This window comes from Oncorhynchus keta, chromosome 13 (assembly GCF_023373465.1).
Source record: "Oncorhynchus keta strain PuntledgeMale-10-30-2019 chromosome 13, Oket_V2, whole genome shotgun sequence".
Classification (NCBI taxonomy): domain Eukaryota; kingdom Metazoa; phylum Chordata; class Actinopteri; order Salmoniformes; family Salmonidae; genus Oncorhynchus; species Oncorhynchus keta.
Window position 1 is genome coordinate 3403755 of NC_068433.1, and position 15941 is coordinate 3419695.

The following is a 15941-nucleotide window of genomic DNA, read 5'->3' on the forward strand; positions in this document are numbered from 1 at the left end:
ACATGACAACATCATGGTAGCACCACAACATAACATGGTAGCACCACAACATAACATGGTAGCACCACAACATAACACCACATAACAACAGCATGGTAGCAACACAACATGACAACAGCATGGTAGCACCACAACATAACACCACATGACAACAGCATGGTAGCACCACAACACAACATGGTAGCACGACAACATGACAACATCATGGTAGCAAAACAACATAACACCACATAACAACAGCATGGTATCACCACAACACAACATGGTAGCACCACAACATAGCACCACAACATGACAACATCACGGTAGCACCACATAACAGCATGGTAGCACCACAACATGACAACATCATGGTAGCACCACAACATGACAACATCATGGTAGCACCACAACATAACAACATCATGGTAGCACCACAACATGACAACATCATGGTAGCACTACAACACAACACCACATAACAACAGCATGGTAGCACCACAACACATCATGGTAGCACCACAACATGACAACATCATGGTAGCACCACAACATAACACCACATAACAGCATGGTAGCACCACAACATAACAACATCATGGTAGCACCACAACACAACATGGTAGCAACACAACATGACAACAGCATGGTAGCACCACAACATAACAACAGCATGGTAGCACCACAACATAACAACATCATGGTAGCACCACAACATAACAACATCATGGTAGCACCACAACATAACAACATCATGGTAGCACCACAACATGACAACATCATGGTAGCACCACAACATGACAACATCATGGTAGCACCACAACATAACACCACATAACAGCATGGTAGCACCACAACATGACAACATCATGGTAGCACCACAACATAACAACAGCATGGTAGCAACACAACACAACATGGTAGCAACACAACATGACAACAGCATGGTAGCACCACAACATAACAACATCATGGTAGCACCACAACATAACAACATCATGGTAGCACCACAACATAACAACATCATGGTAGCACCACAACATGACAACATCATGGTAGCACCACAACATAACAACATCACGGTAGCACCACATAACAGCATGGTAGCACCACAACATGACAACATCATGGTAGCACCACAACATGACACCATCATGGTAGCACCACAACATAACAACATCATGGTAGCACCACAACATGACAACATCATGGTAGCACTACAACACAACACCACATAACAACAGCATGGTAGCACCACAACACATCATGGTAGCACCACAACATGACAACATCATGGTAGCACCACAACATGACAACATCATGGTAGCACCACAACATAACACCACATAACAGCATGGTAGCACCACAACATGACAACATCATGGTAGCACCACAACATAACAACATCATGGTAGCACCACAACACAACATGGTAGCAACACAACATGACAACAGCATGGTAGCACCACAACATAACAACATCATGGTAGCACCACAACATAACAACATCATGGTAGCACCACAACATGACAACATCATGGTAGCACCACAACATGACAACATCATGGTAGCACCACAACATGACAACATCATGGTAGCACTACAACACAACACCACATAACAACAGCATGGTAGCACCGCAACATGACATGGTAGCACCACAACATAACATGGTAGCACCACAACATAACATGGTAGCACCACAACATAACATGGTAGCACCACAACATAACATGGTAGCACCACAACATAACATGGTAGCACCACAACATAACATGGTAGCACCACAACATAACATGGTAGCACCACAACATAGCACAACATAACAACATCATGGTAGCACCACAACATAACAACATCATGGTAGCACCACAACATGACAACATCACGGTAGCACCACATAACAGCATGGTAGCACCACAACATGACAACATCATGGTAGCACCACAACATGACACCATCATGGTAGCACCACAACATAACAACATCATGGTAGCACCACAACATGACAACATCATGGTAGCACTACAACACAACACCACATAACAACAGCATGGTAGCACTACAACACAACACCACATAACAACAGCATGGTAGCACCACAACATAACATGGTAGCACCACAACATAGCACCACATAACAACAGCATGGTAGCAACACAACATGACAACAGCATGGTAGCAACACAACATGACAACAGCATGGTAGCACCACAACATAACACCACATGACAACAGCATGGTAGCACCACAACATAACACCACATAACAACAGCATGGTAGCAACACAACATGACAACAGCATGGTAGCACCACAACATAACACCACATGACAACAGCATGGTAGCAACACAACATGACAACAGCATGGTAGCAACACAACATGACAGCAGCATGGTAGCAACACAACATGACAACAGCATGGTAGCACCACAACATAACACCACATGACAACAGCATGGTAGCAACACAACATAACACCACATGACAACAGCATGGTAGCAACACAACATGACAACAGCATGGTAGCAACACAACATGACAACAGCATGGTAGCAACACAACATGACAACAGCATGGTAGCAACACAACATGACAACAGTAGTATCGGAGTGCTAAGTCTAGGTGCAAGAGGATTCTATAAACAGCTTCTACCACCAAGCCATAAGACTCCTGAACGTCTAATCAAATGGCTACCCAGACTATTTGCATTGCCCCCCCCCCTCCCCCCCCTCTTCTACGCTGCTGCTACTCTCTATCATCTATAGTCACTTTAATAACTCTACCCACATGTACATATTACCTCAATTACCTCGACCCCCCCCTTCCCCCCGCACATTGACTCTGTACCGGTACCCCCTGTATATAGCCTCCACATTGACTCTGTACCGTAACACCCTGTATATAGCCTCCACATTGACTCTGTACCGGTACCCCTTGTATATAGCCTCCACATTGACTCTGTACCGGTACCCCCTGTATATAGCCTCCACATTGACTCTGTACCGTAACACCCTGTATATAGCCTCCACATTGACTCTGTACCGTAACACCCTGTATATAGCCTCCACATTGACTCTGTACTGGTACCCCCTGTATATAACCTCCACATTGACTCTGTACCAGTACCCCCTGTATATAGCCTCCACATTGACTCTGTACCAGTACCCCTTGTATATAGCCTCCACATTGACTCTGTACTGGTAGTATAGCCTCCACATTGACTCTGTACCGGTACCCCCTGTATATAGCCTCCACATTGACTCTGTACCGGTACCCCCTGTATATAACCTCCACATTGACTCTGTACTGGTACCCCCTGTATATAGCCTCCACATTGACTCTGTACCGGTACCCCCTGTATATAGCCTCCACATTGACTCTGTACCGGTACCCCCTGTATATAACCTCCACATTGACTCTGTACTGGTACCCCCTGTATATAGCCTCCACATTGACTCTGTACCGGTACTCCCTGTATATAGCCTCCACATTGACTCTGTACCGGTACCCCCTGTATATAGCCTCCACATTGACTCTGTACCAGTACCCCCTGTATATAGCCTCCACATTGACTCTGTACCGGTACCCCCTGTATATAGCCTCCACATTGACTCTGTACCGGTACTCCCTGTATATAGCCTCCACATTGACTCTGTACCTGTACCCCCTGTATATAGCCTCCACATTGACTCTCTACCGTAATTGCGTAACAGGCAGTCTCCTTGTGGAGTGCAACAAGAGGCAGGTCGTTATTGCGTTGGACTAGTTAACTGTAAGGTTGCAAGATTGGATTCCCCGAGCCGACAAGGTGAAAATCTGTCGTTAACCCACTGTTCCTAGACCAGTTAACCCACCGTTCCTAGACCAGTTAACCCACCGTTCCTAGACCAGTTAACCCACTGTTCCTAAACCAGTTAACCCACTGTTCCTAAACCAGTTAACCCACCGTTCCTAGACCAGTTAACCCACCGTTCCTAAACCAGTTAACCCACCGTTCCTAGACCAGTTAACCCACCGTTCCTAGACCAGTTAACCCACTGTTCCTAGACCAGTTAACCCCCTGTTCCTAAACCAGTTAACCCACCGTTCCTAGACCAGTTAACCCCCTGTTCCTAGACCAGTTAACCCCCTGTTCCTAAACCAGTTAACCCACCGTTCCTAGACCAGTTAACCCACCGTTCCTAGACCAGTTAACCCCCTGTTCCTAAACCAGTTAACCCACCGTTCCTAAACCAGTTAACCCACCGTTCCTAGACCAGTTAACCCACCGTTCCTAAACCAGTTAACCCACCGTTCCTAGACCAGTTAACCCACCGTTCCTAGACCAGTTAACCCACCGTTCCTAAACCAGTTAACCCACCGTTCCTAGACCAGTTAACCCCCTGTTCCTAAACCAGTTAACCCACCGTTCCTAGACCAGTTAACCCCCTGTTCCTAAACCAGTTAACCCACCGTTCCTAGACCAGTTAACCCACCGTTCCTAGACCAGTTAACCCACCGTTCCTAGACCAGTTAACCCCCTGTTCCTAAACCAGTTAACCCACCGTTCCTAGACCAGTTAACCCACCGTTCCTAGACCAGTTAACCCACTGTTCCCAGGCCGTCATTGAAAATAAGAATGTGTTCTTTAACTGATTTGCCTAGTTAAATAAAGTTTAAATAAAGGTGTTAAAAAAAAAAAAAATACAAAAATACAGATTTCTGATTGTTATGAAAACTTGAAATCGGCCCTAATTAATCGGCCATTCCGATTAATCGGTCGACCTCTAGTTTGGAGTCATACCTTGTGGGATTGGTAATAATCTGAGAAAGATTTAGGGAGTCCCACAGCAAATCAAATTGTTTGGGGACAGACTTGGTAGAGACAACCGAGCACCTTTGGAAGATCTGTCTTGCCAAAACATGTTATAACCAGAACGGTTAACATCAGTGTTCAAAACACTCTTCCTTTAACCACGTCTCAATAATGACCAACACTTCTTGAATTGGAGCTGTGAATCCACACTTTCAATTGATCCATTTTAGGTAATAAGCTTCTAGTGTTAAAACCTTTTGTGACTAGGGGGCAGTATTTTCATTTTTGGAAAAATAACGTTCCCGTAGTAAACGGGATATTTTGTCAGGACAAGATGCTAGAATATGCATATAATTGACAGCTTAGGATAGAAAACACTCTAAACTTTCCAAAACTGTAAAAATATTGTCTGTGAGTATAACAGAACTGATATTGCAGGCGAAAGCTTGAGAGAAATCCAATCCGGAAGTGACTCATCTTTTGAAAGCTCTGCGTTCCAATGCGTCCCTATTGAGCAGTGAATGGGCTATCAACCATATTACGTTTTCTACATATTCCCCAATGTGTCTACAGCATTGTGACGTAGTTTTATGCATTTATGTTGAAGAATACCGTAAGCGGCTACATTGCGCAAGTGGTCACCTGATGACTCCCAGAGTGATTCACGCGTAAAATACAAATACATTATTCCAATCGGTCCTACTGAAAAACCAATTGTCCCGGTGGATATATTATCGAATAGATATTTGAAAAACAACTTGAAGATTGATTATAAACAACGTTTGCCGTGTTTCTGTCGATATTATGGAGCTAATTTGGAATATTTTTCAGCGTTTTCGTGACCGTAATTTCCGGTCGATTTCTCAGCCAAACGTGAAGAACAAACGGAGCTATTTCGCCTACAAAAATAATATTTTGGGAAAAAATGTACATTTGCTATCTAACTGGGAGTCTCGTGAGTGAAAACATCCGAAGCTCATCAAAGGTAAACAATTTAAATTGAATGCTTTTCTGATTTTCGTGAGCAGGTTGCCTGCTGCTAGCTGGACAAAATGCTATGCTAGGCTATCGATAAACTTACACAAATGCTCGTCTAGCTTTGGCTGTAAAGCATATTTTGAAAATCTGAGATGACCGGATGATTAACCAAAGGCAAAGCTGTGTCTCAGTATATTTCACTTGTGATTTTCATGAATAGGAATATTATCTAGGAATATTTATGTCCTTGGCGTTATGCTAATTAGTGTCAGTCAATGATTACGCTCCCGGACCCGGGATGGGGAGTCACTAGAGGTTTTAACGTGCAGAAAACCCAGGCTTTTACGATAGCAGAAATCAGTGAATCAGATATCAGAAGTCAGAATTGGGGCTAGCAACAGTAGATGAGCCAAGGTGCACATTTCCAGATATCATCAGTAGTAATAAAATCAAGGCACGGCAGAGGACAGGGAGAGCTCTGCAGTGTTGATTTATGACATTTGAATGTGCATCAGATGACAACAAGACCATATTGTCCAGCCAAAAAAAGCCGGCGAGAGGTGGTTAGAATAGGATGGGAGGCCAAGAGCCTGTGTAACCAATAGAGAGTCCAGAGTCCCGGGAACAAAACAGTCTGTCCCACAGTAGCAAGCAAGTATCTGGCCACCGTTCTTTTCTTCATGTGGAAAAGGAGGTCGTTAGTTATCTATACCTCTTCACATTCATCAGTCCTTTACGACGTCCAAACAAAGCCGTCCTGTTGTATTTTAGAGATGGCGAGGAGGATATCTTCTGGTGTTATCAAAAGCAATATCTTCTGGTGTGATCAAAAGCAACCATATTGTTTCTTATCGAGTTCATTTACAGTTGAAGTATCAGTTCAAAATAGAGATGAATCCAAGGGGGTATTGTATTGTATTGACCTCTGCACAGATGGAGGGGGCTTCGAAGGCCTCTGCATTTTGGGAGGTTGTGAAACTCTCCTGCCATTGTTGGCCTCAAGGGCTTTGACACCTCTCACTTCACACCTCAGTGCTAATTGATCTGATCTGTTCTTGGTAGCCTTAATAGCATTCAGTCCTTTATTATGTAACATATGTCATAGTAATTTATTTGTTTTTTTTAGCACAGGAAAGGACATGGAGTACACTAGCTCCATCAGGATTCGACTCCGCTCTGTATAGCTGGAAATACAATCCAAGCCCCTTTTTGTTCAGGGACACATTATTCCATTTCTGTTAGTCACATGTCTGTGGGAACTTGTTCAGGTTTATGTTTCAGTTGTTGAATCTTACGTTCATGTAAATATTTACACATGTTAAGTTTGCTGAAAATAAACGCAGTGGACAGTGAGAGGACGTTTTTTTTTTTTTTTTTTTTGCTGAGTTTATATATGAGGCGATGCCTCTAACGCCCTAATGAATGGGCCTCCACTGACATGCACGTGTGTGTGTGTGTGCGCGTGTGTGTGTGTGTGTGTGTGTGTGTGTGTGTGTGTGTGTGTGTGTGTGTGTGTGTGTGTGTGTGTGTGTGTGTGTGTGTGTGTGTGTGTGTGTGTGTGTGTGTGTGTTAACAGGACGCGTCGGATGTTCAAGCAGCTGGGTCTGGAGGACTTCACCGCTGTCAACATTCAGGTGTTGGGGGCCGAGGATACCTACGGACCACACAGCAATAACACGGTACGCTACGTGTGTGTGTGTGTGTGTGTGTGTGTGTGTGTGTGTGTGTGTGTGTGCTACTGACGGGCCACCCCCAGGTGGTGAGGGTAGGCAGCAGCACATCGGCCACACTCACTCTCAACACTGGGGGGCTCCTCAGGGGTGCGTGCTTAGTCCCCTCCTGTACTTGCTGCTCACCCACGACAGCGTGGTCGCACACGACTCCAACACCACCATTACGTTTGTCGATGACACGGCGGTGGCTGATCACTAACAACGATGAGACAGGAAGGAGGTCTCAGAGACCTGACCGGGTAGTGACAGGACAGCAACCTCTCCCTCAATGTCAGCAAGACAAAGGAGCTGATTGTGGATTACAGGAAAAGGAGGACTGAACAGGCTGGGTCTGTAGTGGAGCGTGTTGAGAGCTTCAAGTTCCTCGGGTCCAAATCATTAAGGAATTATCATGGTCCACACTTAGGTTATTATAGTAAATGAAAACAAAATAAAAACTAAAAACATTTGAAAAACTAAAACTATGCTGAAATGTTTATTTGACTGAAAAAAGAAACTGAAATAAAATACAGAAATTATGTTTAGTTTTTTTTCTAACACTAGCTGTCACTAGCTAACACTGGCTGTCACTAGCTAACACTAGCTGTCACTAGCTGTCACTGGCTGTCACTAGCTAACACTAGCTTTCACTAGCTGTCACTAGCTGTCACTAGCTAACACTGGCTGTCACTAGCTAACACTAGCTTTCACTAGCTAACACTAGCTGTCACTAGCTAGTGTTAGCTAGTGACAGCCAGTGGTAGCTAGTGACAGCTAGTGTTAGCTAGTGTTAGCTAGTGACAGCCAGTGTTAGCTAGTGACAGCTAGTGACAGCTAGTGACTCGTCACATCTCCACCCAGTACAGCCAGAAGAGGACTGGCCTCTCTAGGTTTCTTCCTAGGTTTTGGCCTTTCTAAGGAGTTTTTCCTAGCCAACATGCTTCTACACCTGCATTGCTTGCTGTTTGAGGTTTTCAGGCGGGGTTTCTGTAGAGCACTTTGAGATATCAGCTGATGCAAGAAGGGTGTTATAAATACATTTGATTTGATTTGATTTGATCACATATGCTGCTGATACTGTTCATTATCTGTCCTGTTGCCTAGTCATTTTATCCTTACCTATATGGACATATCTACCTCAATTACCTCTTACCCCTGCACATCGTCTTGGTATTGCTACCCCGTGTAATAGGGTGTCATTTGGGACCCACCCATCAGGGTGTATGACTGTCAGAGGTCAGGGGTCAGGGGTCAACCTGTTTTATGCCTCTTTAACCACCAAGGGCTCTGCTGGCAATGGATTCATACAGCATTTCTAAACTCTCCCCCCCTCTCCCCTTCACCCCCTCTCTCTACCCTTCACCCCCTCTCTCTACCCTTCACCCCCCTCTCTCTCTCTCTCTCTTTCACCCCCCCCTCTCTCTCTCTCTCTCTCTTTCACCCCCCCTCTCTCTCTCTTTTCACCCCCCTCTCTCTTTCACCCCCCTCTCTCTCTTACCCCCCTTCTCTCTCTCTCTCTCTCTCTCTCTCTCTCTCTCTCTCTCCTTCACCCCCCTCTCTCTCCTTCTCTCCTTCTCTCTCTCTCTCTCTCTCTCTCTCTCTCTCCTTCACCCTCTCTCCCCTTCACCCCCTGCCCCTCTTTTTCTCTCTCTCCTTCACCCCCTCTCTCTCTCTCCTTCACCCCCCCTCTCTCTTCTTCGCCCCCTCTCTCTCCTCCTCTCTCTCTTTCACTCTCTCTCTCTCTCTCCTTCTCTCTCTCTCCCTCTCCCCTCTTCCCTCTCTCTCCAGACCCCTAGAGAGGTAGTAGTCTGGATGGCTGTGCGTCATAAACAGAAGAAAGCTCTGGAGTTCTTTGCCAGGGAGATAGCACCTGCAGGAACAGGCATGGGTAGGAGCGTAAACACACACACACACACACACACACACACACACACACACACACACACACACACACGCTAGTATAAACTCGCATTAATGTAGGATGTACACACACACACACACACACACACACACACACACACACACACTGTGTACACACACACACACACACTGTACACACACTACATGCTGGACACACACAAACTCCCTCCCTCCCCCTCTCTCTCTCTCTCTCTCTCCCTCCCTCCATCTCTCTCTCTCCCTCCCTCCATCTCTCTCCCCCCTCTCCCTCCCCCTCTCCCTCTCTCTCCCTCTCTCTCTCTCTCCCTCACCCCTCTCTCCCTCACCCCCTCTCCCCCTCTCTCCCTCACCCCCTCTCCCCCTCTCTCCCTCACCCCCTCTCTCCCTCACCCCCTCTCCCCTCTCTCCCTCACCCCCTCTCTCCCTCACCCCCTCTCTCCCTCACCCCCTCTCTCCCTCACCCCCCTCTCTCCCTCACCCCCTCTCTCCCTCACCCCCTCTCTCCCTCACCCCTCTCTCCCTCACCCCCTCTCCCCCTCTCTCCCTCACCCCCTCTCTCCCTCACCCCCTCTCTCCCTCTCTCCCTCACCCCCTCTCTCCCTCACCCCCCTCTCTCCCTCTCCCCTCTCCCCCTCACCCCTCTCCCCCTCTCCCCCCTCCCTCCCCTCTCTCCCTCTCCCCCTCTCTCCCTCTCCCCCTCACTCCCTCTCCCCCTCTCTCCCTCTCCCCCTCTCTCCCTCACCCCCTCTCCCCCTCTCTCCCTCACCCCCTCTCCCCTCTCCCTCACCCCCTCCTCCTCTCTCCCTCACCCCCTCTCTCCCTCTCTCCCTCACCCCCTCTCTCCCTCTCCCCCTCTCTCCCTCCCTCTCTCCCTCACTCCCCTCTCTCCCCCTCACCCCTCCCCCTCTCCCTCACCCCCCTCTCCCCTCTCCCCTCTCTCCTCACCCCCTCTCTCCCTCACCCCCTCCCTCCCTCTGTTCCTTAGTTGAACCTACAAGTTCCTTGTATGAATCAGTGAATGCGGGAACGAGTGTTATGTTGACGCAGAGTTACAGTAACAGCCATATGACTAACAGGAGGCATCCCAAATGGCTCCCTGTTGCCTATATAGTGCACTACCATTGACCAGAGTACTGTGGGTCTTTTCTACTGTAGTGCATTTGGGATTGATCCACTGTCTGTACATGGACAGATGTTAGGGTGGATTCCTCATAATCACAACCACTAGCTATAGTGTGTCTGGATTGTGTTTGTGTGTGTGTCTGGATTCCTCATGTTCACAACCACTAGCTATACTGTGTGTGTGTGTGTGTCCTCATAATCACAACCACTAGCTAAACCGTGTGTCTGTGTGTGTCCTCATAATTACAATCACTAGCTAAACCGTGTGTGTGTGTGTGTGTGTGTGTGTGTGTGTGTGTGTGTGTGTGTGTGTGTGTGTGTGTGTGTGTGTGTGTGTGTGTGTGTGTGTGTGTGTGTGTGTGTGTGTGTGTGTGTGTGTGTGTACCTGGTTTCCTCATGTTCACAACCACTAGCTAAACCATGTCTGTGTGTTCTCTCTCCTAGCTCCTGGACTCATGGGCATAGTTGGAGGACGACCAAGAGTGTAAGTATTCGAAAGGGATTCTCATATACGCTCACACATAGGGCTGTTATGGTGACCGTATTACTGCCAAACCGGCGGTCACAAGTCAACGTGACCGTTTAGTTACGGTAAAAAAAGGCTTCTCCAAGCTCTGATGCTGCTGATGGTCATTAGTATCCTACCAGGAGGGGGCGGGAGGGACTGGTACTGAGCACTCTATTGTCCCTCTAATCACTCTGACATCAATGCAAATGTATTTGAAAAAGTCTAATCAAAACGCTTCATATGAGCTCATGTTCCGCAACATTTCAATAGGCCAAATGCAATTGCGTGAGAAAACAGAGTGATGGCCTCTGTTAAAAAGAAGAGGATCCCGTCAGCTTTCGAAAGGCTAGACCTAGACTATATTTATTTATCAACTTTCCTATTATTAAGCACATTGCTTCTCTTTACAACAGGAGGATAGCCTACCTGTCTGAAAAGAAACCACGGGGAAAAGCGTCCTCTATTTAAGTCCATTAGATTACCTCCTCTATTTAAGTCCATTAGATTACATCCTCTATTTAAATCCATAGATTACATCCTCTATTTAAATCCATAGATTCCATCCTCTATTTAAATCCATAGATTACCTCCTCTATTTAAGTCCATTAGATTACATCCTCTATTTAAATCCATTAGATTACATCCTCTATTTAAATCCATAGATTACATCCTCTATTTAAATCCATAGATTACATCCTCTATTTAAATCCATAGATTAAATCCTCTATTTAAATCCATAGATTACATCCTCTATTTAAATCCATTAGATTACATCCTCTATTTAAATCCATAGATTACATCCTCTATTTAAATCCATTAGATTACATCCTCTATTTAAATCCATAGATTACATCCTCTATTTAAATCCATAGATTACATCCTCTATTTAAATCCATTAGATTACATCCTCTATTTAAATCCATTAGATTACATCCTCTATTTAAATCCATAGATTACATCCTCTATTTAAATCCATAGATTACATCCTCTATTTAAATCCATAGATTACATCCTCTATTTTAATCCATTAGATTACATCCTCTATTTATATCCATAGATTACATCCTCTATTTAAATCCATTAGATTACATCCTCTATTTAAATCCATTAGATTACATCCTCTATTTAAATCCATTAGATTACATCCTCTATTTAAATCCATTAGATTACATCCTCTATTTAAATCCATTAGATTACATCCTCTATTTAAATCCATAGATTACATCCTCTATTTAAATCCATAGATTGCATCCTCTATTTAAATCCATTAGATTACATCCTCTATTTAAATCCATAGATTACATCCTCTATTTAAATCCATAGATTACATCCTCTATTTAAATCCATTAGATTACATCCTCTATTTAAATCCAATTAGATTACATCCTCTATTTAAATCCATTAGATTACATCCTCTATTTAAATCCATAGATTACATCCTCTATTTTAATCCATTAGATTACATCCTCTATTTATATCCATAGATTACATCCTCTATTTAAATCCATTAGATTACATCCTCTATTTAAATCCATAGATTACATCCTCTATTTAAATCCATAGATTACATCCTCTATTTAAATCCATAGATTACATCCTCTATTTAAATCCATTAGATTACATCCTCTATTTAAATCCATTAGATTACATCCTCTATTTAAATCCATAGATTACATCCTCTATTTAAATCCATTAGATTACATCCTCTATTTAAATCCATTAGATTACATCCTCTATTTAAATCCATAGATTACATCCTCTATTTAAATCCATAGATTGCATCCTCTATTTAAATCCATTAGATTACATCCTCTATTTAAATCCATAGATTACATCCTCTATTTAAATCCAATTAGATTACATCCTCTATTTAAATCCATTAGATTACATCCTCTATTTAAATCCATAGATTACATCCTCTATTTTAATCCATTAGATTACATCCTCTATTTATATCCATAGATTACATCCTCTATTTAAATCCATTAGATTACATCCTCTATTTAAATCCATAGATTACATCCTCTATTTAAGTCCATTAGATTACATCCTCTATTTAAGTCCATTAGATTACATCCTCTATTTAAATCCATTAGATTACATCCTCTATTTAAATCCATAGATTACATCCTCTATTTAAATCCATAGATTGCATCCTCTATTTAAATCCATAGATTACATCCTCTATTTAAATCCATTAGATTACATCCTCTATTTAAATCCATAGATTACATCCTCTATTTAAATCCTATAGATTACATCCTCTATTTAAATCCATTAGATTACATCCTCTATTTAAATCCTTTAGATTACATCCTCTATTTAAATCCATTAGATTACATCCTCTATTTAAATCCATTAGATTACATCCTCTATTTAAATCCATTAGATTACATCCTCTATTTAAATCCATTAGATTACATCCTCTATTTAAATCCATTAGATTACATCCTCTATTTAAATCCATTAGATTACATCCTCTATTTAAATCCATTAGATTACATCCTCTATTTAAATCCATAGATTACATCCTCTATTTAAATCCATAGATTCCATCCTCTATTTAAATCCATAGATTACATCCTCTATTTAAATCCATTAGATTACATCCTCTATTTAAGTCCATAGATTACATGTTTTTCCCACTGCCCCTGTTTTGATAATGGTTCGTTATAAAACAAAACAAATTTCACACATATATTATTTAGAATTTAGTGGTCCTTCTGTGGCTCAGTTGGTAGAGCATGGCGCTTGTAACGCCAGGGTAGTGGGTTCGATTCCGGGACCACCCATACGTAGAATGTATGCACACATGACTGTAAGTCGCTTTGGATAAAAGCGTCAGCTAAATGGCATATATTATTATATTATTATTATTATTATTATAGAATATATTTTACATCAATTCCCATTATTAAAGTGGCAGGAGTTGAGTCAGTGTGTTGGCAGCAGCCACTCAATGTTCGTGGTGGCTGTTTAACAGTGTGATGGCCTTGAGATAGAAGCTGTTTTTTCAGTCTCTCAGTCCCAGCTTTGATGCACCTGTACTGACCTCGCCTTCTGGATGATAGCGGGTTTAACAGGCAGTGGCTCGGGTGGTTGTTGTCCTTGATGATCTTTATGGCCTTCCTGTGACATCGGGTGGTGTAGGTGTCCTGGAGGGCAGGTAGTTTGCCCTCGGTGATGCGTTGTGCAGACCTCACGACCCTCTGGAGAGCCTTACGGTTGTGGGCGGAGCAGTTGCCATACTAGGCGGTGATACAGCCCGACAGGATGCTCTCGTTTGTGCATCTGTAGAAGTTTGTGAGGGTTTTAGGTGACAAGCTCATTGGCCTATATGTTTCAATAAGATTTGTATCACAACTAAAGTGGCTAAAAATAAGTTCTTAAAATGAAGAGCATTAATCGGCTTTACAAGAGGTGTATAAGAGCCCAGCTGGCGCATATAAGCAGCGGGTGAGTTTCAAGTTTTGGGGAGAGATAATTTTCACCATAAATATATTGATAATAAAAGCATTAGATACATAATCACATTTGTGGCCACTGTTGATAATGGTGTTTTCCTGCTAATGGGACATTTGCTCTCATAGCCTACTGCCATGTTCGCATTTCTGCGCTTATAATGTGAAGAAATAGAAGTAGCCCAGTATAATGTGAAGAAATAGAAGTAGCCCAGTATAATGTGAAGAAATAGAAGTAGCCCAGTATAATGTGAAGAAATAGAAGTAGCCTAGTATAATGTGAAGAAATAGAAGTAGCCCAGTATAATGTGAAGAAATAGAAGTAGCCCAGTATAATGTGAAGAAATAGAAGTAGCCCAGTATAATGTGAAGAAATAGAAGTAGCCTAGTATAATGTGAAGAAATAGAAGTAGCCCAGTATAATGTGAAGAAATAGAAGTAGCCCAGTATAATGTGAAGAAATAGAAGTAGCCCAGTATAATGTGAAGAAATAGAAGTAGCGCAGTATAATGTGAAGAAATAGAAGTAGCCCAGTATAATGTGAAGAAATAGAAGTAGCCTAGTATAATGTGAAGAAATAGAAGTAGCCCAGTATAATGTGAAGAAATAGAAGTAGCCTAGTATAATGTGAAGAAATAGAAGTAGCCCAGTATAATGTGAAGAAATAGAAGTAGCCTAGTATAATGTGAACAAATAGAAGTAGCCCAGTATAATGTGAAGAAATAGAAGTAGCCCAGTATAATGTGAAGAAATAGAAGTAGCCTAGTATAATGTGAAGAAATAGAAGTAGCCCAGTATAATGTGAAGAAATAGAAGTAGCCCAGTATAATGTGAAGAAATAGAAGTAGCCCAGTATAATGTGAAGAAATAGAAGTAGCCTAGTATAATGTGAAGAAATAGAAGTAGCCTAGTATAATGTGAAGAAATAGAAGTAGCCCAGTATAATGTGAAGAAATAGAAGTAGCCCAGTATAATGTGAAGAAATAGAAGTAGCCCAGTATAATGTGAAGAAATAGAAGTAGCCCAGTATAATGTGAAGAAATAGAAGTAGCCCAGTATAATGTGAAGAAATAGAAGTAGCCTAGTATAATGTGAAGAAATAGAAGTAGCCCAGTATAATGTGAAGAAATAGAAGTAGCCTAGTATAATGTGAAGAAATAGAAGTAGCCTAGTATAATGTGAAGAAATAGAAGTAGCCTAGTATAATGTGAAGAAATAGAAGTAGCCCAGTATAATGTGAAGAAATAGAAGTAGCCCAGTATAATGTGAAGAAATAGAAGTAGCCTAGTATAATGTGAAGAAATAGAAGTAGCCTAGTATAATGTGAAGAAATAGAAGTAGCCCAGTATAATGTGAAGAAATAGAAGTAGCCCAGTATAATGTGAAGAAATAGAAGTAGCCCAGTATAATGTGAAGAAATAGAAGTAGCCTAGTATAATGTGAAGAAATAGAAGTAGCCCAGTATAATGTGAAGAAATAGAAGT

At 42.7% G+C, this 15941-nt stretch overlaps 1 protein-coding gene across 1 annotated transcript in view; it reads left to right on the forward strand.

Annotated features, from left to right (window-relative positions):
* lratb.1 (lecithin retinol acyltransferase b, tandem duplicate 1) overlaps positions 1-15941 on the forward strand; it is a 60364-nt gene that overhangs the window by 28457 nt on the left and 15966 nt on the right. The window contains exons 9-11 of the mRNA XM_052459067.1: positions 7332-7434; positions 9256-9355; positions 10933-10972. Coding sequence (XP_052315027.1) covers positions 7332-7434; positions 9256-9355; positions 10933-10972 — 243 coding nt within the window. The remainder of the gene's footprint in view (positions 1-7331; positions 7435-9255; positions 9356-10932; positions 10973-15941) is intronic.